We start from the raw sequence: 26,438 nt of genomic DNA, 5'->3' as shown, positions 1-26,438 counted from the left end.
TGGCAATCAGGCATGTCCTCGTCCCCAAACTGCGTGATGGTCTGTGACTGTAGCCCCACACCAGCAGCTGAGCCTCACAGATACATAATTTGCAAACTCTAGAAAGCCCCAGATCTGCGGCTGCTCCTGGGGCAGCCTCTATTGTCTCCAGAGCCTGTTCAATGCATAAGGAGATTTCTCTACTCCCATCCCAACCTGCGCTGGGTCATCTGCCGGTATAAATCCCTGCCCCCTTCTGGAGAAGCTGGTTACAGTGGCTTAGGTGTGACCAGGCAGGGACCTTTCGGGGAGAGTGGGGACACTCCTGAATCTGAGGTGGAGTGAATATACTTCCTCCCCAGAGCCTCGCAAGGGAGCTGCAGGAACCTGAGCCTCAGTTTCTTCATATGTCAATTGGGGATGACCCCACTCCTCTGCCTTGAGGATTTTGCTGGGCCCGGGTGGACAGCGAAGCTGGGAGCCTGGGCTCTGTCTGGTATTACTGTTGTGTCTCGGGACATGGGCTCAGAGGGGCTGAGTGGCTTGTGCAGGAGTCCAGGCCTTCCCACTCCTGATAGCAAGCCTTATTACTCTACTTTGCTGGTTTCCTTGGGTCCCCATCCCATCTTTAGAATGGTGTGTGGGGGGTAAAGGTGTCAGGGAGGAAGCCTTGCCCAGCCCACTCCGCCCGGGTGCTGGGAGGTGAGATGACAGGGAAGGCACGAGGGGGCAGGCTTGAGGAGAGAGAGATGCCGGCTGGCGTCTGCCGCTGGCGAGGTGCTATCCGCCCCTGCTCTCCTGAGAGGCCCCCACAGCCACCCCTCAGCAGAGTGTTCACTCATTCAGCGGATGCTCAGAGTAGCCGCTGAATTTGGGGATCCATGGGATGAAGGGAAACAGGCAGAGTCAGCAGAGAAGCTGATCTGTAGGCTTGAGATTGCAGGTGGTTGGGGTGAGTGAGTGAGTATCTCAGGGGACCTGACCGAGCTGGCTCAGGAGCCTTCCCTGGGGGAGACGTGAGAGAATCTGAGCAGTGGGGGTGGCACCCATGCCTCTGGTGCCTCCCAGGGAGTGTCGATGAGGGCTGCTTGGCCCAGCACTCCACATCACCTCCCTGGTTCCTCCCGACAGCTGTCAGGATAGAGCTGCATTGTCCCTATGTCACTGATGAGGGGCTGTGTGCCCTTCTCCCTCCAGAAAAGCATGACTCCAACCCTCGGGGTCAGATAGCATGTGACGTGTGAGGAAAGGGAGGGCCGGGGAGGGGTGGCCAGAGACCACCGGTGTGCATTGGGCTGAGGAAACGTGTCCCTTCCTACTGCATTCAGTCCAGAAGAGGCAACCCAGGGGTCCCTAGCTTGGCCCTCCCTGCCCTCCAGGAACAGCTGAACCCGGGCCCTCCTCTCCACTGGGATCACAGGGACAGAACAACAAACCCCTGCCTCATAAGAGTGTAGTGGGACCACCTACGGACCTGGGAAGCTGGAAAGAATCTGAATGTCAGAGTAGGCCCCAAGTCTGAAGGGGGAACCTTACTTAAAAAGCAGAGTTATGTGATATAGACTTTGAGGTAACTTTGTGGGAAGGTCCAGTCTCAGTTCCTGTGCCAGATAAGACCCTTTAACCTCTCTAAGCCAGGAAGTTATGGCATAATGTGGCTTTCCTTCCTCCCATGCCACGGGCAGGGACTGGCCTGACCACCACATAGGCCTTGGGTTCTCATAGGGACAGAGGTCGTGCTTAGGTCCGGCACATGGCGAGGATGTGGCAGCTGAACTTGGGCCCCAGCCATGTGGAAACCCAACCTCCACCAGCCACAGCCCAGGTTTGGTGCTCTCAGATGGCATCCTGACTATGGGATGCCCACCATGATGGACGCCTGTCCCTGGGCTGGCTCTGAGAGAAAAGTCAAAGTCCCCACATCCCCACCAAAGCCAAGGGGGCAGCAAAGGTGTTTCTGAACACCCTAGGACTGACTGGCAGGTGGGGTGTGGGGTATGGGGCAGACAGGCCCCTGCCCTGGGCCCTGTGCTCACCGGCCACTCTGTCCCCCCTCCCCAGGCCTGCAGAGACTTCTTGGAACTAGCAGAGACACACAGCCGGAAATGGCAGCGTGCCCTACAGTATGAGCAAGAACAGCGCATCCATCTGGAGGAGACCATCGAGCAGCTAGCCAAGCAGCACAACAGCCTCGAACGGGCCTTCCGTAGCGCCCCCGGCCGGGCCACCAACCCCACCAAGAGCTTCAGCGAAGGCGAGTGGGCGAGGACCACCCTGCCTGGCTGGGTCCCTTGCTCAGGGCTGCTCAGCCTCTGTTCCTTCCAATCTGTGCTCTTCACCTCCTCCTGCCAGCTGGCTCTGCTTACACGCACCCCCCCTGGACCCCCAGTACACATGCCCCTTAACATGCCCACATTGGGCCTGCCTCGGTGGCTTTGTATTTCCCACACCCACTACCAAAGGGTAATTATCTCCCTGCATTTAGGTTCCAGTTCTTATGAGAAAAGTCCAGTGAGTCCAACTGTCCTCTGTGGCAGGGCTGCCCTGGTGCCAAGTGGCAGCCCACCTGGCCTTGGGGCTGGGAGTGCCGGGTCCATCAGAAAGGGTAGCTAGGCCCTAGACAGACTGACCAGCGTGTTGAGCAATCTGGGGAGGCTTCCAGAAGGAGAGAGGCCTTTGAGCCAAAGCACTGAGCGGGAAGCTCATTCCAGGAAGGGGACCCAGGGCAGCCAAGCCACATTAATGCGGCCCAGGTGACTGAAGTGGGAAAGGAATGAAGGGCTGGTGGGGGCGGGGACAGGGTCCAAAGTGGGAGGCACCCTTTGGGCTTTGGACTTCCTCAGGCAGGAGAGTGAGTTTTCAGAGTTGCAAACTGAGGCGGCGGTTTTGTGTGTATCTGCAGGAAGCCTCTTAACTCCCAAAGGAGAGGACAGTGAGGAAGATGAAGATACCGAGTACTTCGACGCCATGGAAGACTCTACATCCTTCATCACCGTGATCACCGAGGCCAAGGAGGACAGGTGTGTTCTCCAGGCAGGACTGGCGGCCCTGGAAGGAAGGAGCCTCTGCCAGACTTAGCCTTTCCTGCCTTGTTCTTAAGCTGCACCTGTTCTTCATACTTGGGGTTTTCTTTCAAGTCTTGCTTCACACTGTATTTTGATTATTATTATTATGATTGTTCTGTTCCTCAGATTCAAATGCCCACATAGAGTTTGAATCAGGGTTTCATTTTAACGGAGGCGGAGAACAGGGCTTTGGCAGGATCCAGTTCCAGCCGAGAGGGTGGGAGTGGGGGCTGGGACCCCAGGGCCAGGTCGAGAGGCATGTCTGCTGCACTTTCTTGCCTTGGAGCTACACGCAGTCCCAACCACTCCCTCCACCACGCCCACGTTCCAAAACAAACAGGCCATGCAAGAAGTCTCTTTTATTTTCGATTTCCAAGCCTCCTTTCATAAAAGTGTCCTCTTTCGGGGTGTTTCTAAATACACACTAGAGCACAGCGGTAACCGGGACACTGTTGTCAGACTCTGGATCCCCAGGAAGCGCCTCCACCCCCAGGGTGGGACCGTGCTGATGCAGGACCCCCAAAAAAGAGGAGCAGGAGCCCTGCGTGGGTCAGAGGGCAGCACCCTGGGGCATGAACAGGGATTTGCTACAATTCAGAGTTGCCTCATTAGGACATTGCTTCAGGCCCTAGTACTGGAAGGGTCGTGAGTATGGCTGCTCTGGGGGACATGGAGGTGGCTGATGAGTTCCACCCGTGTCTGTGGCTCCTCTGCCGTGGCCTGGGGAGGAGCTGCCACTCCAAGTCCTGGGGACAATGACATAAACGACCGCTGCCTGTGCTGCCCCCTGCACCCATCATCCCTGGGGCACAGCGGAGTCACAGAGCCTCCCATGCTCCCCCACGGGCGTGCCCTCAGGCAGGACACTCAGCCCCTCATGGATGAGGACCAGCAGGCTTCCTGATGGCCTTATTCCCTGCGTCTGATCTGCAGCTCACAGTCCACACCCCACACTGCCTTCCGTGGACTCCCTGGAGCCCAGTCCACAGAGGGGGAGGCCAGTAAAAACCCCCAGCCCCTCCTTTTTTGCCTCTGTGTACCAAAATGGGTCACCACTCCATGTCCTGGTTTCTCTCAGGGCAAGGGCCTTTGGGATCTCTCTAATTCAACATGGTGTTTCTAGTCCTATCAACAGAGTATTTCCAACTCAATCACAGTTCATTTCCCAATAATACTTTAAAATTTGCTTGCTTATATTGCTCTCACAATGAGCTTGGCTGATCTGAATTTCCTTTCACTTTACCACCCAGCAATGTCAACCTCGTGCACCCCTCCAGCTTCCCACCCACCCCTCCCATACCTGGAGTCCCCAGGGGCCTGGGCTCTGCCCCCTCCTTCGTGCCCCCAACCCAGCCACCCACACCTTCCACACCTCATCTAACAGCCCCAGGCCTCTCTTCTGCCACCCAACCAGCAAGCAGGTGACCCCTGTGCTTGACACTTTTCATTGGCTCTCCAGGCTCCTGATGCAACCCCAAGGCCCAAACTACCACCTTCCCCGGTAGTGTAGCTCCTCTGGGCTATAGGCGGGTCCCTTGTGCGCAATGACCCAGTGAGTCCTTCCCATTCCCTGAGGCCCTGACTGCCAAGTGCCTGCCCCTCACCCCAGCTGGCCCAGGTCACCTGTCCTCGAGGATCCCTCAGAGCTTGGATCCTTCATCCATACCACCCCCTGCTGCGTAGCCAACCATCTCACCACAAGTATTCATAGGCACAGGCATGCATCTGACCCACTTCCTGCCCTTCTGAAACCCCAGTCTAGTGCGAGAGACCAGCAGACAGTGAGGACACAGTGGGGCCCCACAGGGCTCTAGGGGGTTCTGCCAGAGGAAATGTCCACCCCCAGCTTCATCCGGGTCCTGGGTCTGCCAGTCCCAGGAGGGGCTGTGTGCAGGTACCTCAGGTAACTTTGCTCCAGTGTCTGCTCCTATGGGACATCAGTGGGTGGGAGCCCCTTCACTGCCTTGGGCCCCCCAGCCCAGCTGAATGTCCCAAAGTGGGCATGTCCCATTGGAGAAGCAGCCTTGGAGTGGGCTGTCCCTTGCACCTCACTGACGGGTCTGGGTAGAAGGTGCCCAGGTCCCCAGGAGGCCTCAGGATTTGTAAATAATTTGCCTCCCCTTTTGTGTTTCTTGCAGAAAAGCGGAGGGTGGGACCACAGGCCCAGTTGACTGGACCTCATCAGATAATGTAAGTGAGAAGGGAGACCTCAAAGGTGGCTAGAAGGCAGGCTGGCACTTTGGGCTCTGGGCCTCTGGGGCGGGCTCAGTGCCCTGGCTCCCTTCCGCCTGGTCTGACCTGTCTACCAGCCTGCCCCTGTGCCAGCACCGTGCCAGTGGCCAGCTCAGTGCTTTGGACTGCATTGGATAGAGGTGAGGGCCGGGGCTAGAAGGCCGAAGGGGCACCCTGGCCTCTGCTCACAAACCCATTTTCTCTGGCAGGTGCTAGATGGCGCCTCACTTGTGCCCAAGGGTCCCCCCAAGGTCAAGAGGCGTGTCCGCATCCCTGACAAACCCAACTACAGCCTTAATCTCTGGAGCATCATGAAGAACTGCATCGGCCGGGAGCTCTCCAAGATCCCCATGCCGGTAGGGGCTGGTGCGGAGCAGCCGCTGTGGGTCCAAAGGCGGCCCTGTTTTGTGCATGGATAAGGAATGACCTCTAAGTGCCAGCAATCTGGGTGTCATTCTTAACAACACCTGAGGGGCATGTAACAAATTATCAAATCGTGTTCAACAACATTGCCAAAATCCCGAGAGCAGAGGTCTCAGGCTCTGAGGGAAGAAGCTAAGGAGGGGCTCTGCATTGATCAGAGATGTGGGGACCCCCAGAGCACCTCTGCACCTGACAGGCTTCCCGATGTCCCAGCTCTCCCGACCTCGTAGATGGGGAGTGGCAGAACTGGGCCCTCCTGGGCCAGGAGCTGTCTCTTGCACCTACTCCAGCGAGGTCACACATCGGGCTGAGGATGGAGCTAGCATTCTCGTGTCGCCAGGCTCTGATGGCATCTCCAGGGGGCAAATGTTTGGGGTTCAGGCCAGACTTGGTTTCACTGTGTGCCCCAGGACAAACCCGTTCACATCTCCCGCCTCTGTGTCCACACCTGCAAAGTGGGGCAAGGAACAACGCCCACATAACAGTGTCTGGGAGGATGAAAGGGGAGAACTCAGGGCAGTCCCTGCTTGATGGCTGGCCCAGGGTCATAGCCGAGCATCACAAGGGGGGAGTGACCCTGCCCTGCCCCAAGACCAGGATGGAGGGGGCGCCGCCTATAGGAGCTTTCACCCAAAAACAGCACAAGAGCTCAGAATAGGAGGAAAACTCATTCATCCAGCCACCCACCCCTCCCGTCACTCTCTAATTCTGACTCTGTGCTGAACAAGTCAGAAACTCTGGCCTTGGTGGCCTTCACATCCTAGGAAGGGAGAGTAACAGTGACCGTAGTGACAGGGTACGAGTTACAGCAGGTCCAAAAGCCACGAGGCTGTAGAGAAAACTGAGGGTGGAGGCAAGCACAGGGAGCTGCGCAGGTTTGGACAGGGCATTAGTCGGGGTCGGCAGAGGAACTTGACTGTGGAGGCACCATCTAACCGCAGTGCCCAGGACCGTCTGAGGAGAACAGGCGGGCTGGGAGGGCCCCGGGGCTGTGCCGGGAGCAGCGCCTGACCACCGCCCGTCCGCAGGTCAACTTTAACGAGCCCCTGTCCATGCTCCAGCGGCTGACGGAGGACCTGGAGTACCACCACCTGCTGGACAAGGCGGTGCACTGCACCAGCTCAGTCGAGCAGATGTGCCTGGTGGCCGCCTTCTCCGTGTCCTCCTACTCCACCACTGTGCACCGCATCGCCAAGCCCTTCAACCCCATGCTAGGGGAGACCTTTGAGCTGGACCGCCTTGACGACATGGGCCTGCGCTCCCTCTGTGAGCAGGTAAGGCCCACGCACACCCTGGCCAAGGCGCTCCTGCCAGGCCCAGGGGTCCCAGGGAGACAAATGGGACATGGCCTCTGACCCTGCCATGCCTGAGCCCATGAGGCCAAGGCAAGGTCCAGTCAGAGGCTGGGCCTCCTGCAGAAGGGGCAGACCTCCCGGAGATAGTTGGGTGAGGGCAGTCAGGGCTGGTGTGTGGGGAAGGGGAGGGCCCCTCCCCCTGCCAGGAACCACACAGCGGCCCTTGAGGGACAAGTGTGCGGTGCTCTCTGAGAGTCTGGGTAGGCCAGAGCAGGGGAGGTAGCAGGCAGAGGGGATCCTCCACTGTGTGGGGACCCTGAGTCCGTGACGGTGCAGGCCTAGAATGTGAGGAGCTTCTGGGGCCCAGCGGTCCTTCCCTGGGGGTTGGTGATGTCAGCTTGTCCCCATCGCTTCTCAATGCCTTCCCCACCCCACAGACATGCATATTCTCCCCACGGAGCAGAGTCAAACCCAGGCCCTGGGGTCTAGGAGCCTCAGCAGCAGCATCTTAGCCTGAGCTTGTCTGAGGGGGGGTGAATCTGTCGGTGCCTCCCTGGGTGCTGGGAGAACCCAGGCAGGCGCTGCGTGAAGGTACCCAACATAGAGCTTCCTGGCTGGGCTGTTGGACATCAGCTGTCGGCCAGGCATTGTTTGGAGCTCAGGGGTGGGGAGCTCCAAAAGCAGACATTTCACAGTCTGGTGGCTAGTTGAAAAGGCATGCTGTGGCGGCAGTGTAGCCCTACACAAAGCCAGTTATGGGTAGAGCACAGGCTGCTTAGAAAGTAGAGCCTGGGTATTTGCAGATGCTTTGGATGTAGGGAGAGAGGGCCAGGGAGGAGGAAGGGAGGCAGGGGAAGGCAGCAAGGACGACCCCTAGCATTCTTGGCCTGAACTACTGAGTGAATTCCCTTCTTCATTCAGTGGAGTTGACCAAGTGCCCCCAAGGCGCCAGGTGCTATACAGGCAGCTGGGAAGTGAGCGGATGGGGTGCCTGTTCTCCTGAAGGGGGCAGTGCGGGACAGGTGCTGTGTAAGTGGATGGTTCTTTCACCTTTAGAAAGCTGGCTGGAGCCAAAAGCAAGGGAGAAAGCTGCACAGGTCAGAGAGGAAGTGGGCGGGCAGCCTGAGGCTTTGGGTTTCAGTCTGTGTGGCAGGTAGAGAGGGTCCTGACACCTGCCTTTGTTTATGTGCCCCCTGCATCGGAGAGTAAAGCTATAGATGCTTTGCACCACCCACCATGGCCTGGTGAGGGGGAGGGGCAGATTCAAGACGCATTTTGAAGAAAGAACAGCCAGGATTTCCTAAGGGTTAGAGAAGGAACATAAGAAAGAGGGCCAGGGATAACTCAATCATTTGGTGTGAGCAGCTGTTAAGACTAGATCATCGGCCTGAGCAGGAAGCCAGGACACAGAGTGCCAGGCCCAGCCCCTTGGGGTCACATCCCTAGGTGTGCCAGTATGGTGGGCTCTAGGGCACGTGGGGCCCCAGCCGTGGGTGACAAGGAATGGGGGGTGGGTTTGACCTGTGATGCTGAGACCAGAAAGGCCTTGAGGTGCCATTTACAGGGACAGGAGACAATGAGAGATGCAGGAGGGAGTGGCAAGAACACCTGTATGGGAGCGTCCAGTGGGCAGTTGGGTGGCAGGGCGGCAGTCCCAGCGCAAGGCTGGGGCTGGAGACTGACTGAGGTTGTGACCCAGCGAGGAGGTGCCTTAGAGAGGGAGGAAGCTGGGGAGAGGCTGAGCCCCAGGACCCTCTGACCACAGGGCCACAGAAATGAGGAAGAATAAACAAGGGGAAATTGACAGGGGCTTGCTGGCAGGTGAGAACAGTAGTCAGGGGTGCCCAGTGCTGTGAGGGGGGGGAGAGGTGTGGGAGGCCCCAGGGGCCGTGCAGAGCTTGCTGTGCCACCCCCTGCGGCCAGGGCAGGACACTGATATGGCCTCCTGCTCTAGGGCCATGCTAGCCAGGAGGGATATAGGGCCCAGCTCTGCCCCTCAGTTCAAGTGACTTCCCCAGCCTGAGCCCCCTGTGCAGCATGGCACAGTAGGGGGCAGCCCTTTGCAGATGAGTTGGGGGGCTAACTGGGGAGTTGGCAGAGAAGCCCTAGCTAGAGTGTCACACTTCACTTCCTAGCCATCAGCACAGCTTGTCACAGGGGCCCCCTTGAGGCCAACCTCTGTTATCACCCCATTTCAGAGCCCAAGCCTGGCATAGAGATGCCTTGGTCCTCTTCCCCTGACCACAGCAAGCCCAGGACAGCCGCCCAGGCCGGTCCCACGGCCAACCCTTGCTTTTCCATCAGAGCACCATCCTTCCTGGGGGCCTGCTCCCAGGGCCATGGAGCTGGTCATGCTGAGCACAGGGCAGGTGGTCCCCACAGCTGGTTGGGAACAGGCCTGGGCCCATGTCCAGCAGACGCTCATGTCCTGTGGGTCTGGTCTCAGGTGAGCCACCACCCACCATCAGCCGCACACTACGTGTTTTCCAAGCATGGCTGGAGCCTCTGGCAGGAGATCACCATCTCTAGCAAGTTCCGGGGAAAATACCTCTCCATCATGCCGCTAGGTGAGTTGGAGCCCTGTGCTTTCCCAGGACAGAAAGCCTTTCTGGATAAGTGGGAGGGTTTTACCAACACAGAAGCCAGCTTGGGGCCTCTAGGAGTGACCTTAGTCTCTCTGCAAATCTGCTCCCTACCTCCCCAGGCTTCCTCAATGCCTCCCTGGCCTATGCCCTGTCCCCAGTTTACACGAATACTGCTTCCAGTTGTCAGGACCCTGGGACCGTGGGCAGACAGGCTCGCTGGGGTCTAGCATGGCAAGCCATGACTTCTGACCCTATATCTGGCCTCCAGGAGCCATCCACTTAGAATTCCAGGCCAGTGGGAATCACTACGTGTGGAGGAAGAGCACCTCGACTGTGCATAACATCATTGTGGGCAAGCTCTGGATTGATCAGGTCAGGTGGTACCCTCGGGGAGGGGGCATGTGGCCTAGAGGTGGGGCGCTGACCACTAACCTTCCTCACCAGACTGGGGACATCGAGATTGTGAACCATAAGACCCAGGACCGGTGCCAGCTGAAGTTCTTGCCCTATAGCTACTTCTCCAAAGAGGTAGTCCGGAAGGTAAGCAAGGCTACCTCTCAGAGTCACGGGAGGGGTCTGGAGAGGGGCGTGTGCCTGTGCTGATCCTGCCCATGTCCACAGGTGACAGGAGTGGTAAGTGACAGCCAGGGCAAAGCTCACTACGTGCTGTCAGGTTCATGGGATGAACAGATGGAGTGCGCCAAGATCGTGCAAAGCAGCCCCAGCAGCCCCAGCTCAGATGGGAAGCAGAAGACCGTGTACCAGACGCTGCCAGCCAAGCTGCTGTGGAAGAAGTACCCACTGCCGTGAGTGGGGCTGGGGGAGGGTAAAGAGCAGGCAGGGAGAAGGAGGCAGAGGCAGTGGGGCCTAAGGCAGGCAGGGGAGCCTGGCCAGCCAGGCAAGAAGTGAGCAGCAGACACTGGGTTCAGGATGGTTCTGTCCGCATGTAGGCAGAGACCATGTTCTGCAGCTGACATCCTAATGTGACTGTATCGGGTGGTAGCCAATCCTATGCAGACTTTAAACAGGCTGATAAAGACAGAGTCCCCATAGTCCAAGGAAGGAAAACCAATGTTTTCCTTCATCAGGGCAAGGAACAGAAAACTATAAAAAGTGGCACAGCAGGTTCCAGAGGGAGCAAAGCAAAGGAAAAATTAAGCAACTGAACTTGAGAACTCCAATTGGGAAGGCTTAATAAACTCCATCAACGGAATAGGTCAGAAGGAATAAACCCTTCAGATAGACAGACAAAACCCGGAAAAAACAAAAAGCCACAGAGAGAAAGCTTACCACCTAGTGACCCAGAATGACTCCTGGAGCAGTAGTGCCACAGCCCTGGGAGCCCATAAAGACACCAAAGGTAGCTGTGCGCACATCAAGTTTGAGAGCAGGGTCTAGTGCACTTCTAGTCGGGAGTCTAGAAGGAAAGAGAACATATCTGAAGAGCAAACAGCAGAGAATATTCCACACCAAATCTGTACAGTGGAACTGTTGAAACTAAATCAAAGAGAAAATATTAAGCAGCCAGTTGTGAAAAAGACATGTATGAGTTTCTGAGGAATAGCAAACAGACAGAGGTCTCTTCCTCAGTAATGATGGAAGCTTGAAGATGGTCAAATGAGATCTTACATGTGCAGAAAGACTCACTGCCGGCCGACAATGATACACCCAGGGAGAACACATTTACAGAGTGTTGAAATGTTATGTTTTCAGACTATTAAAAACTCATTTTGCCACCAGCAGACCCCCATTAAAGGATATACCTCCTGCAGAAGGAAAGTGATCCCAGATGGAAGATCTGAGATGTATGAGTGAATGAAGAACAAAAACTACGTGAACCTAAGTGAACAGTAAATAAACAAGAATAGTGATGTCTTTCAAGTTTTAGAATCTAAACATAAAATACAACTGTGTGATCATATAAGTCGGAAGAAGGAGAAATGGAAGGAAACTTCTCAAAGGCCATTGTGCTACCCAAGAAGGTGGTCAAGATGTATGTTAACTTTTGGCTGTGTGAAGTCTGCATTCCTAGAACCACCACTAAAATAATGTTTAACTGGAATCCCAGAAGGAAAAGAAGTAAAAATGGAAAGGAGAGAGAAATAGTTAAATAATGGAAATAAATTTCCCAGAACAAAAACAAGGAGATGGGAGACCTTGGGCTGAAGGGTCTGTAGAATTTCAGAAACAAGAGATAAAGAAAAGCTTTCACCTAGATCATACTATAGAGAAAATTAAAAATGCCAAGGAGAAAATTCTAGTAGCTTCCAGAGAGGAGTATAAGAAGATTACAATTAAGGATAAAGAATCAGATTGACAATCAGAAAGATTGACATCTTTCAATAGCCAGTGTTTGGAGTAATATTTTCAAGGTAATGAAGAAAACAAAATTAGAAGACTTTTTAAAAGATTTTTTTTTTAAGAAGACTAAGATTTTTATCCAGCCAAGCTATCATTTAATAATGAGGACATAACAACAACAAAATGTCATCAGGCAAAGAGCCTCAGAAGGTTTGCCACACAAAACCCACAATGAAAATGGTATTAGACATAGTAGTTCATTTATGTATTTATTTATTTATTTATTTATTTATTTATTTATTTGAGAGAGAATGCAGGAGAGCACAAGCGGTGGGGGTGGGGGAGCGGTGAGGGTAGAGACAATCTTAACCACGCTCCACATACCCAGTGCTTGGCTGACATGGCGCTCGATCTTAAGACCCTGAGATCGTGTGAGATCATGACCTGAGCTGAAATCAAGAGTTGGATGCTTAATCAACTGAGCCACCCAGGTGCCCCTAGACATAGTACTTTAAAAGGGGAGAAAAAAATCCAGAAGTTGCTGTAAAAGACATAATATGATATAAACATTGTGTTTTTGGAGTGGTTTTTTTTTTTTTTTAAACAATGACTAAGACCAAAGGCAAAGAGAAAATAGTCCTAAATAATGCAGAATTTAAGGTGTAAATAATGTTAACATGTCAGGATATGAGGAGAGTTGAAAAGGACACCAAGGGATGAGAAGGATTGCTAAGTTCTTATTAGAAGGAAGAGACAAATAAAAGATGTTAGAATAGTAAGAAAAGACTAAGAAGAAAAAGGACAAATAAAAACAATAAATCAACACAGTAGGAATAGGTCCAAACATAACAAATAAAAGTAGATGAAACTCACGAGTCAAAAAACAAAATACTGACTGGATTTTTTAAAAATCCAGATATATACACCTTCTAAGAGATGTAAAAAAGACATGCAGAGGTTGAAAGGGAAAGACATACCATGGGAATATTAACTGAAAAAGCTACAATAGCTATATTAATATCAGATAAAATAGACTTTAATAAGACAAAAGCATTATTAGGGATGAAAGAGTTGCTACATATAAAAGTTCTTCAAGAAGATAAGGAGTTTCACTATGCATGTAGTGAAACAGCCTCAAAAATAAACAAAGCGTATATTGATGTAAAGGGAGAAACTGGTAAATCCATCACCATGTGGGAGATTGAGAGACTTCAACATACCTTTCTCACTTGGTGATCAGTCAAGGGCAGCGGGGAGAGGATCAACAAGGATTTGAGGAGATCAGAACAACACAGGATGTCCACACACTTGAAGTTGCAACACTCAAAGAACATACTTTTTACCCAGTGGACATGGAATGTATGCAAAGATCTGTCATGTACTGAACCTTAGAGAAAACTCAACAAATTTAGAGGGTAGCATACAGACCCCATCCATGATAAGACAATTAAGTCAGAAGTTATGAACAAGATGACAAAAAATGCCCACGTGTTTGGAAAAAATTGTTAAGTTGCTAAATAACTCATGGGTAAAATAATATATGAGGATGAAAATGTAAAAATACCTAAAATTGGGGCACATGGGGGCTCAGTCAGTTAAGCATCTGCTTTCAGCTCAGGTCATAATCCCAGGGTCCTGGGATTGAGTTTTGCATCTGGCTCCCTGCTCAGTGCGGAGCCTGCTTCTGCCTCTACCCCCTCCTCTGTTCTCTCTCTCTCAAATAAATAAATAAAATCTTAAAATAAAGCAAAATACCTAAAATTGAGTAAGAATGGATGTAACAAAGTTAGTGCTTTAAAGGAAACAGATTGTCTTAAATAGGCACATAAATAAGCTCATTAGTTTTGAGACTATTTCTTTTCTGAGTTTCTAATCTAAGAAATTAGAGAAAGGTCAACATATAAACCAGAAGAAAGAAAAAAAAACAACTTTAAAAATAAGAGCAGAGATTAGTAAAATAGAAAAAAGTTAAATAGAGAAGTTTAAAAAGCCAAAAGTTGATTCTTTGAGGAAAAAAAAAAAATCTGACAGAAAACTACTGGCAAGACTTATCAAGTGAGAATATAGAAATAATATTATTAATGAAGAGTTTAATATGACATGCAAAGTACTAAGAATTAAAATTCAGATGAGAACAAATTCTTAGAAAGATATAACAAGAACTGAGTCTAAAAGAAATGAAAAGCATGACTAGTCCTATAATCAAAGAAACTGAAGTATTTTAAAAATTCCCAAAAGGAAAACACAAAGCCCAGATAATTTTGTAGGTGAATTCCACCAAATTTTCAAGAAATATATTATCCCAATAGTATATAAAATCTTTTAGATCAAAGGAAAAGAAAAAATGCTCTCCTTTTCTATGCATGAGGCCAGGATAACCCTGATGTCAAATCAAGCTAAAAGAGCCGTAAGAAAATTAAAGTTCTGCTCTATTTCACTTATGAATATATAACCAAAATTCCAAAACAAGACATTAGAAAATCAAACAGTGTATAAAAAAAGAAAACATTCATCATCAATCCTGTTGCATTTATCATGGGCATGCAAAGATGATTTTATATTAGAAAATACACAAATTAACTCATCACATTAATAAATCTCAGTAGAGGGGCGCCTGGGTGGCTCAGTGGGTTGAGCCGCTGCCTTCGGCTCGGGTCATGATCTCAGGGTGCTGGGATCAAGTCCCACATCCGGCTCTCTGCTCAGCGGGGAGCCTGCTTCCCTCCGTCTCTCTCTGCCTGCCTCTCCATCTACTTGTGATTTCTCTCTGTCAAATAAATAAATAAATAAAATCTTTAAAAAAAATAAAAAATAAATCTCAGTAGATTCAGAAAAAGCATTTTAGGTGTCTTAGTACAAGGTTAATGTGCAAAAAGTCAGTTGCATTTATACACACTAAAAAGAAAAACTAGAAAATACAATTTAAGAGAAAACAATTATTGTATCAGAGAATATCAAGGACCTTGTAATAAATCTTATATTCAGGACTTCTATAGAGAAAATTATAAAACTTTACTGAGATAGTAAAGAAGAGCTAAATCAATGGAGAAAAACACAATGTTCATAAATAGAAAGATTTATTATTACAAAGATGTTATCATTCAAAGAGATCAAACAAAATCCCAATAGTGATTTTCATTGCTTGATAATAGTGATTTTTTAGATTTTTAAAAGGGCCAGAATTTTCTTATAAAGATTTATTTATTTATTTATTTATTTATTAGAGAGAGGGAGTGCATGGGGGAGAGAGGAGGGACACAGGGAGAGGGAGAAGCAGACTCCCCGCTGAGCAGGGAACCTGATGTGGGGCTCAGTTCCATGACTCTGGGATTATGACCTGAGCCGAAGACAGATGCTTAACCAACTGAGCCACCCAGGGGCCCCTGGGCCAGACTATTTCTGAAGAACAACAGAGAAATAAGGACTAGCCCTACTAGATATTGGGACTTATTTTGTAAGTCCCAATTATGTAGCTCCAATAAAACAATGAGCCTTGAAACAGACCCAAGGATGTATATATCTTTGGCATATAACAAAGGTGACATGAGATCATGTGGAAAGATGGCACTGTTCAGTAAAAGGACTTGGTAAAATGGTTAAACATATGGAAAAAGATTAACTGAATCTCTCCCTTACATTAAAACAGAAATTGACTCAGGCAAAGCTCTTAGAAAAGTATTAAGCTTGATTTGCTGTTAAACAACAAGTTAAACTCTAAGAAGAAAATGCTGATGAGTATCTTTTACACCTTAAGGAAATAGATCTTAAGACACAGAACACCATGCATGCAACCATATTAAAATATTTTTTTCTTATTTTTTTCTAAGATTTTATTTATTTGACAGAGAAAGACACAGTGAGAGAAGAAAGGGGAAGCAAGGGGAACGGGAAAGGGAGAAACAGGTTTCTTGCTGCGCAGGGAGCCCCATGTGGGGCTCCATCCCAGGACTCTGGGATCATGACCTGAGCCAAAAGCAGATGGTTAATGGCTAAGCCACCCAGGCATCCCTCTTTTTTTTTCCTTAGAAGAAGTTTTGCTCTTTAAGAGACAATTTAAAGAAAGTGTGCATACACATTTAAAGAAAAGGCAATATATAAACTTGCAGAAGATAATCACAATACTTAATACCTGACAACAGAACAGTATTGAGAATTTGGCCACAATTAACAATAATAATTAAAAAAAAATCAAGAATACTTCATCCATGAATAAAGCAAAACAGTCTGGCAGAAAAAGTGCAAGAGTCACAAGCAAGAATTTCACATGAGAGCAAATACACATAACCAGTCATCATATAAAATGATCAATATCATTGGTAATCAGGGAAATGCAAATCAAAATCACAATAAGACCATTTTGCCTTCATTTAATTAAGAAAAAATGAAAAAGTCTGACAGTATCAAGTGTTGAAGAAGATACAAATCCACAACATTTCTTATGCATCACTGGTGTGAATGTGAATTGGTGCCACCATGTTGAAAAGCAGGTTGGCCTTACTTCCTAAAGAAGAATATTGCAGACTCTATGGCCCAGCAGTTCCACTTCTAGGTATATACTCAAGAGAAATTCCTGCAAATGTACAATGAGAAACATGCATAAGATTACTCCAAACCAAAAACTTGTGAACAGCACAGATTTATTGAATGAATAACTGTGGTATTATTTCACAGGAGGGAATATTACACAGTAGTTGAAACTAATGAACCACAGACACATGGAACAAAATAAATTTTGGCAGCATAATATTAAGAAAAAAAAGCAAGTCCCAGAAGATTACATACATCATGATTCTTTTTATACAGTTAAAAACAAATATGTAAATATATGTATGTGAATATACACACATACGTACACATTTAAGACTATGTAAAGATGAAATAAAATTAGATTAAAAGGTAAGCAAGGGACTGATGAACCCAGGAGTCTTGCTGACAGCTACCTGAGAAGGGGATAGACTGGTGAGTTTTCCATATGGTTAGATGTAGGTTTTGTCAGGATTCTACATTTTGCTTAGAGGTTCTTCTGGTGGTCAGTTTGCACTAAAACAAGCAGGTCATGCAAGGACCAATAAAAAGAGGGTGTCGTGTAGTAAGGATCATGACTAATCCAAAGCTGTGTACCTGAGATCCAAAAAAGGAGAACAAAAAGAAAAAACAAAATAAGATAGATTTAAATCCAATATATCAGTAATTACATTAATTGCTCCCATTACAGTACAAGATTTCAGATGAGGTTTAAAAATCCAACTATATGTGGTTTATAAGAGCTACATCGAAGTAAGAAAATAAAGAAAGATTGGAATAACAGGATGGAAAAAGATGTGTCCACAGAAATAACAAAAGCTGCTATAGCTATAGTAATGTCACAAAACAGACGTTTAAAACAAAAAGATGGGAGGTAAGAGGGACATAATGATAAAAGTTCAATTCATTAAGATGAGTTCTAAATTTGAACATATCCTATACTTAAAGAACACAGAAATACAAGGAGAAATGGATTAATTGACAACCAAAGTAGGACATTTTAACAAAGTTCTCTTAGTAATGGCTAGAAACAAGGGGAAAAAAAGTATTTGAACCACAGAATTTACTGGACAATTATAGAACACTCCACTGAACAACTGCAGGAAACACATTCTCTTCAGGAACACATGGAACATCTGCAAAAACTGACCAAATACTGGGTCTTTTAGCAAATTTCAAAGAACTGAAATTATACCAGTATACTCTCTGTCTCCAAAGCAATGGTAGAAATAAAGATGACTAGAAAAAAATCCCCAGATGTTTATAAATTCAAGAAATATACTTCCAACTAATCCACAGATCAAAGTAGATACAGTGGACATCAGAAAATGTAATTGCATAAATGGGTGCCGGATGGCTCAGTCCCTTGAGCATCTGACTCTTGATTTCCGCTCCTTTCGTGATCTCAGGTGAGATCAAGCCCCCCATTCACCTCATGCTCAGTGTGGAGTCTGTCCATCCCTCTCCTTCCATCCCCCCCAACTTGCGCTCTCTCCCTCAAATAAATAAATAAATAAATAATCTTAAAGAAAATGTAACTGCATGATAATTAAAGTAATACATATGAAAGCTGTGAGATTCAGCTAATGCGATACTTGGAGGGCAATGCCTAACCTAAAACGCACATATTAGAAAAGAAAAGCTGCAAAATCATGAGCTCAGCAACCATCTCATGAAGTTAGAAAAAGGGCAGCAAAACAAATCCTAACAACGTGGGAGAATATAAAAGTAAACTCAGTAAAGTAGAAAAATCTAAAATAGGATCAACAAAGTTTCATCTTCAACCAACGAAGAGAGTGGACAAATCTGTGAGACAGTTTCAAATGGGGGGAAGGCACATATAACCCACATCACAGATGTGAAAAGAGGACGGCACCATGTCCTAATCATTAAAGCAGTCGTAATGAGATTGTGAAACAAGATCACGCTTATCTAGTTTTAAAATGGGTGGAAATTGGCAAATTCCCACAGAAGTGGAATGTAGCAAAACAGATGCAGGTTGGTGGAGGGAGTGTGCAAGGTGCGGGCAGGAAAAGGAGGAGCCAGCTGCACAGAAGCAGCTGGCTGAGCGAGTTCTGGGAGTGGACAGGTGGTCCTGGGGCCGTGCCTGCCAGCTCACGCTGCCCGTGCCGCCGCAGGGAGAACGCCGAGAACATGTACTACTTCTCGGAGCTGGCCCTGACTCTCAACGAGCACGAGGAGGGCGTGGCACCCACGGACAGCCGCCTGCGGCCAGACCAGCGGTTGATGGAGAAGGGCCACTGGGACGAGGCCAACACAGAGAAACAGCGGCTGGAGGAGAAGCAGCGCTTGTCGCGGCGCCGGAGGCTGGAGGCCTGCTCGAGGGGCTGTGGCACCGAGGAAGGTGAGGCTGGGCTGAGAGGCAGGGAGAGAGGGTACCCTGGGGCTGCGGAACAGGTTCCCAGAAGGAAGGGATGCCCTGGGGGTGGCAAGGGAAAGGGGAGGAAGGAGGACCCCAGAGACAGGGAGGGTATGTGGGGGGAGGGTGGAAGAAAGCCATGTCCTGGGGGCAGGGATGGGGAAACTGGGGGAAGGGGGCAGGGTTGGGAAGAGGCCACCTGTCCACCAGCCCACCCACTGTGCCTGCCCAGCAGAGAAGGAGGCCGATGTGTACATGCCGCTGTGGTTCGAGAAGAGGCTGGACCCACTGACCGGGGAAACGGCCTGCATGTACAAGGGCGGCTACTGGGAGGCCAAGGAGAGGCAGGACTGGCACATGTGCCCCAACATCTTCTGAGCGCCACCCCTCCTGCAAATACAGGCGCCTGCACAGCCTGGTCCACCTCTTCTTTAATGCACTCAATTTAGTATTCAATGGTCCTCCTCCCACACCTTCCCTGGCCCATTCCCACCTCCCTTTTTTTTACACTTTTTGGGGGCTCCCACCTTGGAAGGAGGAAGTGCTGACCTGCATTCTTTTCAGCTCCCAGGTGCCCCGGGTCACCCAAGCCCCTTCATTATGGACTTGGTTCCCACTGGGACCCCAGTTCCTAGTTACTACAACTCAGGCAGGCTGGCCCGGGCCCTGGGCTGCCCCAGTCACCAGCCCCAGCCAGGGAGGCACTGGCCCTTCCTGAGGAGCCACTTTCAATTTTTTTAGAAAAAAATATCTCCATTTCTTTCCAGCCAAGACGTTTAGTAAATATTTTTAGTACAGCACTTAGCAGACAACTTTCTAAGTGTGCTTTCTTGCCACAAACATGTCCTGGCAAGAGCCCCTTCTTTTTAAGACATCAGGAAGCCAGACCCCTTTGAGCAGGGAGCATTTTGTCGCTCAGCATAGCAGGGCCATGTTTGTATGGGAGCTGCCCAGTCACTGGGAGCACAGGACTCCGCAGAGAAGAGAACTGGAGGGGCCACCTGGCCCAGGAGAGCACAAGTCAGTTGTCTCTGGAGCTACAGCCGCACCCACTGTGGGGGAGGGGACGCCAAGCGGCCCCCACGTAGATTTGAGGGCAACCGCCCCTTGCCTAGCTTTGGCCATGCCAGGGCTGCTCCCCAGCTGTAGAGAGGCCAGAAAGGGCTGGGGGGCAGGGCCTGCAGGTGCTCCCCACCCCAGAACCAGGCCCCAAATCAGCAATAAGAACAAACACTCAGCTCAGCCTGGGCTGGTGCTCTCAGGCACCAGAGACCCAGTGTCCCACCTCGGCCTCAGGCACCTCTGGGGTGCCCATCTCCACACCCCATGAACTCTTTATTTGCCTGATTTATATATATATATATACATATATATATGATATATAAATATATAAAAATAGCTATTTTGCTTAAATTTCTATGGTATGTGGAAGTTAAAAAATGATGAAGACAGGGCATTCCTGTCTGAGTTTAGCCCTTCTGTCAGCTGTGCCCCGCCCCCTCAGACCCCCTTCCAAAGGCTTCTGCCAATGGTGGGGGGACTGGGCCACTGTGGCCCTGTCCCAGCCCATCAGAACCCCCACTCCAACCCCTCCCACTTAAGTTTGGTCCTGAAAATTCATCACAGGGTTTTTTTCTGTATACTCCAGGACTGATTTTGTTTTTATAAAAAAACAAAAGTGAAAACACCAACATATGAGATGCCTTAGGGTGCCCACTCAAGAGGCAGGGTGGGCTGGGTAAGCTGGGTGAGCTGGGAACTGCAATGTACCTCTTTCAACACTGTTTGTGAGGGAGCACCTTCTGACCGGTAATAAAAACCTTGGATTTGGAGTTTTCCAAGGCCCTGTCCCTGAGTGTGTCTGTGACTGGGTGGATTAGGGCTGATGCAGGACAGGTGACACCCTATAAAGCAGCATGGGGGCAAAGCCTGGGACTGTCTTCTGCTCTGCACTGAGGAAAGCAAAGGAAAACTGGTCTAAATGGGGAGGGGAGAGAGCAGGGTGAAGACCAGGGTCTGGGCCAGGAAGCTTGCAGAGGGCAAAGGCAGTACCTCAGGGAGGATTCACAGCTTTTCCTGGGGCTATCTGGGGCCAAGTCAAGGCACTCACCCCGCTCTTCTCTTCGAGGGAAGCCCACCTTGGTGAGCTCCAAGGTTACTCTATAACCATAACCTGGACTGCTTCTGTTGTTTTATCCCAGGTTGCTAAACAACTCAGGTCACTAGTTCCCAGGGCCAGCCTAGAGCAGCTTGGTCTGGCTCACGTGGTGGGGGTTCCCACTGTCAGTGCTTCCAGGTGAGAGGATGGGGTGGGCCATGGCACCACTGGAGTATCAGAGCCAGGCTCCAGTCACCTGCCCTGAAGCCCCAGCGCTGTGGGATCCAGGTCTGGCCCTGTACAGCTCCTTCGTTACCAGGGCCTTGCTTTTCCACCTGTGGGGAGGCAGGCACTGGTTAGCTCTCACCACTGGCTAGAAGGGGCAGGGCAGGTGAGGCAGCCCTAGCATAAACCTGAACCCCAGCCCTGGGGAGGTGGGAGCAGTGGAAAGGGATTTGCCAAGGGAGAAGATGGGCTACATGGGCAAAGCCCAGAGGTAACAAAAGCCAGTCCGCCGAAACAATGTGAGGAAAGAGCCTGGAGTGGAACCAGACAGAGCTCTGAACAGGGAATGACATCAGGTTGATATTCTAGAACCTACTCTAACCAGATCACAGAAGATCAGCCTACTCTCAGCCATCTATCCACCAGCCATCACTGAGTAGAAAAGGTCATAGAAAAAAAGATTCTGCAACAAAAAAAGATTCTGAGACCCTAAGGGGCCTCAAAGGTTCATCTGACAAAAAGATGCAAAAGACCTTTACAGATACAACTTTAAAATGTTACTGAATGATAGAGAAGACCTGAATTAAAAGGAAAAACACCATCTTCACAGATGACCAGCTCAGTTATATGGGTTCTTCCCAAATCTACAAATCCAACATGATCCAAATCAAAATCCTATGAATGTTTTTTAAACAGCTGACAAGTGGATTGTGAAATCTACATGGGACAACTGAGCAATCCTCTAGCAATAGAGACTAGAGCAATTCTTAAAAAGGTGGAGAACATGGACTTGACCTGCATGTACCCAAATGTGCTAGAAAGCTACCAACAAATTGCTTCTTTTTTCTCCACTGCACTCTGGCATGATGTGTCACACCATATATTTCATTCATTTGCTGATTAGCTCCCCCATCTCACAATGGACTGTAAGTTTCACGAGAATAGAAATCATGTCTGTCTTAGACACTATAGCATCCCCAGTGCTTGGCACATAGGAGAGGCTCAGTAAATAGGTGCTGAATTTATTCCAGGCCAGATGTCCCAGCCAGAGTAAAGGCTCAGGGGGATACTCCTCAGAGCCACTGAGAAGTGTGGCTGCGGTGACAAATTGTGAGGGGACCTCAGATATGCAACTGGGAAGAGCTGAACCTAGTGACCTAGGGAACTCCTGCTCCTACAAACTGTAGAGTCCAAGTCTTTGCTCCTGACGGACTGTGGGGGAGAAGGCCTGAAGTTCCCTTATCCCGAGGGCTGGGGCTTGGCATGAAATGGGTAAAGGATACCAGACAGAAAAATGTCAAAGTGTAGCACAGAGACACCTCCAATGCAGTTTCTTATTATGAAACTGGCCAACATAACTTGAATAACAAAACCTGGTAAGGACAGCACAGAAGAAATATGTATTTCAATCTAAATTTAAGAAGATTTTCAGGGGTGCCTGGGTGGCTCAGTTGGGTAAGCTCTTGACTCCAGCCAAGGTCATGATCCTGGGGTTCTAGGATTGAGCCCTGTATTGGACTACCCAGTGGGAAGTCTGCTTTTCCTTCTCCCTTTGCCCCTCCCCCACTTATGCACACATGTGTGCGTGTGCTCTCTTTCTCTCTCTCAAGTAAATAAATCTTTTTAAAAAATACAATTTTGGGGACACCTGGGTGGCTCAGTTGGTTAAGGACCTGCCTTCGGCTCAGATCATGATTCCAGGGTCCTGGGATCAAGCCCTGTATCTGGCTCCCTGCTCAGTGGGGAGCTTGCTTCTCCTTCTCCTGCTGCTCCCCCTGCCTCTGTGTGTACTCTCTCTGTCTCAAATAAACAAAATCTTTAAAAAAGAAAAAAACAGAATTTTCAAAAATCCAAATAGCAAATAGAATCCAGTCATATACCAAAGACTAATACCTCAAGTTGGTAAACCCATGCCCAAGTTAGGTTAACCACAGAAATGCAAGAATGGGTTGGTGTTGGGAAGCTTTTCATCATAAATAATTATATCAACCACCCTTTATGTAAAACTAGGCAGGCTAGATAAAATCTTATTTTTTTTTTAATTTGGCTTTCTTTTTTTTAATTTTAAGATTTATTTATTTATTTGTTTGACAGAGAGAGATCACAAGTAGGTAGAGAGGCAGGCAGAGAGAGAGAGAGGAGGAAGCAGGCTCCCTGCCGAGCAGAGAGCCCAATGTGGGACTCGATCCCAGGATCCTGAGATCATGACCTGAGTTGAAGGCGGAGGCTTAATCCACTGAGCCACCCAGTCACCCCTAGATAAAATTTGAAAACATCTTAAAAGCATCTATGAGTTGGAAAGAATATAAGGAATATTTGGGCCAGATATTGAGTGTAGAAACATGGAAAGGTAAGAGTCTGAAGTCTGCTTTTCCCTCAGAGCCACTTATTGTACCAGTGAGCTTAAGTTTTCACTGCCTCAAATGACATTTTCAAGGTAGGGTATTTGACAGGAGATGTTGACCATAAAGCTGGACTCCCAGAGGTCTAGACCTTTGATATAATGAATCCAAAATCAAATACAGGAAAATTGTTTGTCTTAAAGATTAGTCCTAAGCAGAGCAGAAAAGAATCTCCTAAGAATTTATAATCAGGAGCAGACCCTCACCTGGTTTGGTTTAACAGCCAAATACATACTACCTAGATGGTCCAATAAAACCTTCAGCAGAGAATATAACATGTTCTCAATTGGCAATGTCCCCAGTCACATGAGAGAAGCAAAGAAATCCTCTCTGCAGGTTCTCTCTATTCCAGGCCTTATGGAATCCCAGATGTGACGTTGCAAGGAAAATGAATAGCTTAAAGTGTGATATCTCTAAACACACAAGGAAATAAAAGCACATGTTGGTCCATGAGCATAGGCCAACAGAAATAATAATAGCAGAATCAGACATAAAACTCCATGTAGTGAAATTACCAGACACAGAATATAAAATAAGCATGTGTAATATATTTCTAGAAATAGAAGCTTTCTAGGATTTTCATTACTGAAACTGAGTAACAGTATATTTAAAAAAAATTAAAGAATTTCCAGAAATTGGCAAAAAAAATCACTAAAAATAATTTTATAACATTGTACTACTGAAGAGCACAATAGTAACTTAGAAGTAAGATCTGAAGAAAGAATCTGGAATACAACACAAAGATGTGGAAAATACAAAAGAAAAGATGGAGAATAAAGTGAGAAGGTCCCATATGTGTCTAATTGAAATGGAGAACTCTCTCTCTCTCTCTCTCTTTTTTTTTTTTTTAAGATTTTGACAGAGACAGTGCACAAGCAGGGGGAGTGGCAGTCAGAGGGAGAAGCAGGATCCCCACTGAGCAAGGAGACTGATGTGGGATTCAAACCCAGGACCCTGGGATCATGACCTGAGCTGAAGGCAGATTTAACTCATTGAGGCACTGAGGCATCTAGAAGCAGAACTATTTAAAGAGTTGATAATTTAAAAATTTCTAAGAAATCATGAGAAAGACCAATATACAGAGTAAATCTCAACAAATCCTAGTCAGGAAAATAAATTAAAAGACATCCACAGCAAAATACAATATAGTGAAACTGCAAGACTCTTAAGACAAAATCTTAAAAGCATTCAGATTTGGGGTGGGTGGTGGGAATTACCTTCTAATAGCATTGATCAGACTGGGAGTTGACCTCCTAAGAAAGAAGAAAAAAGTGATTAGAAGATGTTAGTATTCTCAGGGAAAATATCTTTCAGGATCCAAAGGAAAATAAAAGTATGAATAAAAACTTACTAAAACAATAGTAAGAGTTTTGTGGAGTTAGACTTTAGTGGGTTAAGTATTAGGTAAAATACACAGAGTAATCACTAAAGAAAGAACAACATATTTCCAAAACAAGGGAAAACATTGAAGGAGGGCACGGGGAGGCTGGATTTCAGTCAATCTAAAAGAAGGCATGAAAGAGGAAAAGGGAATGCAGATAAGGTGGAATAAAAATTACAGATTAAGACAAAAATAAGTCAGTAATGCATCAATAATACACAAAATTTAAGTAAGTTAAATCTTTGGGTAATAATGAAAATCTGGATTTTAAAAGCCTTGCTATATGCTGTTTACAAAAATACACTGAAAACATAAATACAGACAAGGTAAGACTTTAAGGCAAAAATGTATTTCTGTATGTCAACTCCTACAAATAAAAAAAGTACTTTTATAGTGATAAAAGATAAAATTCACAAAGTTCTAAAACTCCTATGCATCTAATAACATCTCAAAATAAAATGGACACAATTGTAAGGAGAAACAGATAAACCCACAATCATAATATCCATAAACCCACAATCTCCTTGTTTTGAGAGCTCCGAGAGGCAAAAAAATCAATATTTCCAACACCTTTAACAAACTTGATGTAATACATACATAACTGCAGAATATATATTTTTGAAATGTGCATGGAAAATTTTTGAATATTAGTCATAAAGCCTCAGCAAATTTCAGAAAACTAATATACAGACTATATTCTCAGGCTGAAATGAAGATAGTTCAAAATCAATAACAAAAAGGAAATTTGGGGGAAAACCCATTCTTGCAAGCTGGTGGAGCCACTCTGGAAAACAGTATGGAAGTTCCTCAAAAAGTTGAAAATAGACCTACCCTACAAACCAGCAATTGCACTTCTGGAGTTTTTACCCCAAAGATACAAATGTAGTGATCCAAAGGGGCACCTGCATCCCAATGTTTATAGCAGCAATGTCCACAATAGCCAAACTACAGAACGAGCCCAGATGTCCATTGACAGATGAATGGATAAAGAAGATGTGGTATAAATATACAATGGAATATTATGTAGCCATCAAAAAATGAAATCTTGGCAATGGTGTGGATAGAACTAAAGGGTATTATGCTAAGCAAAATAAGTTAAATCAGAGAAAGACAATTATCATATGATCTCATAAGTGGAATTTGAGAAACAAGGCATAGGGTCATAGGGGATGAGAGGAAAAAATGAAACAAGAAACCCTAGAGGGAGACAAACCATAAGAGACTCTTAATCTCAGGAAACAAACTAAGGGTTGCTGGAGTGGAGGGTGAGTGGGAGGGATGGGGTGGCTGGGTGAAGGATACTGGGGAGGGTATGTGCTGTTGTGAGTGCTGTGTATTGTGTAAGACTGATGAATCACAGACCTGTACTTCTGAAACAAATAATATATGTTGATAATAATAAAAAATTAATTAAAAAAATAAAACTACACATGGTCATCTCCATTGATGCAGAAAACACTTTAGATAGAATTCAACATGCATCCATGATATTTAAAAGGAAAAAAATGCTTAAAAACAGGAATGGAAACTCCCTCAATCTGCTGAATG

The 26,438-nt window shown here is 47.6% G+C and overlaps 2 protein-coding genes across 9 annotated transcripts in view; one reads left to right on the top strand and one right to left on the bottom strand.

Moving 5' to 3' along the window:
• The window catches only part of OSBP2 (oxysterol binding protein 2), a 160,550-nt gene extending 139,924 nt beyond the window's left edge, over positions 1-20,626 (top strand). For 2 of the 4 annotated variants that reach the window (XM_082697998.1, XM_082698000.1), the window contains 11 exons: positions 2,041-2,233; positions 2,882-2,999; positions 5,183-5,234; positions 5,486-5,632; positions 6,728-6,973; positions 9,441-9,561; positions 9,848-9,951; positions 10,024-10,119; positions 10,201-10,385; positions 18,543-18,769; positions 19,017-20,626. In XM_082697998.1, coding sequence (XP_082554124.1) covers positions 2,041-2,233; positions 2,882-2,999; positions 5,183-5,234; positions 5,486-5,632; positions 6,728-6,973; positions 9,441-9,561; positions 9,848-9,951; positions 10,024-10,119; positions 10,201-10,385; positions 18,543-18,769; positions 19,017-19,162 — 1,635 coding nt within the window. In that variant the 3' untranslated portion in view covers positions 19,163-20,626. Of the gene's footprint in view, positions 1-2,040; positions 2,234-2,881; positions 3,000-5,182; positions 5,235-5,485; positions 5,633-6,727; positions 6,974-9,440; positions 9,562-9,847; positions 9,952-10,023; positions 10,120-10,200; positions 10,386-18,542; positions 18,770-18,994 lie in introns of all 4 variants that reach the window. The other 2 variants (XM_082697997.1, XM_082697999.1) reach the window with 2 other exon arrangements.
• MORC2 (MORC family CW-type zinc finger 2) overlaps positions 16,232-26,438 on the bottom strand; it is a 61,542-nt gene continuing 51,335 nt past the window's right edge. For 2 of the 5 annotated variants that reach the window (XR_014302497.1, XR_014302498.1), the window contains exons 26-28: positions 24,727-24,762; positions 16,821-17,001; positions 16,232-16,450 (exon numbers count right to left, since the gene is read on the bottom strand). Coding sequence is in view for 3 of the 5 variants with exons in the window: in XM_082698012.1 (XP_082554138.1) it covers positions 24,730-24,762 (33 nt within the window). In the remaining 2 variants the exon portion in view is untranslated. Of the gene's footprint in view, positions 17,002-24,726; positions 24,763-26,438 lie in introns of all 5 variants that reach the window. The other 3 variants (XM_082698011.1, XM_082698003.1, XM_082698012.1) reach the window with 2 other exon arrangements.

Source organism: Mustela nivalis (assembly GCF_964662115.1).
Source record: "Mustela nivalis genome assembly, chromosome: 14".
Classification (NCBI taxonomy): domain Eukaryota; kingdom Metazoa; phylum Chordata; class Mammalia; order Carnivora; family Mustelidae; genus Mustela; species Mustela nivalis.
The sequence above is the reverse complement of the archived record's forward strand: the minus strand, read 5'-3'. Positions and strand labels throughout refer to the sequence as shown.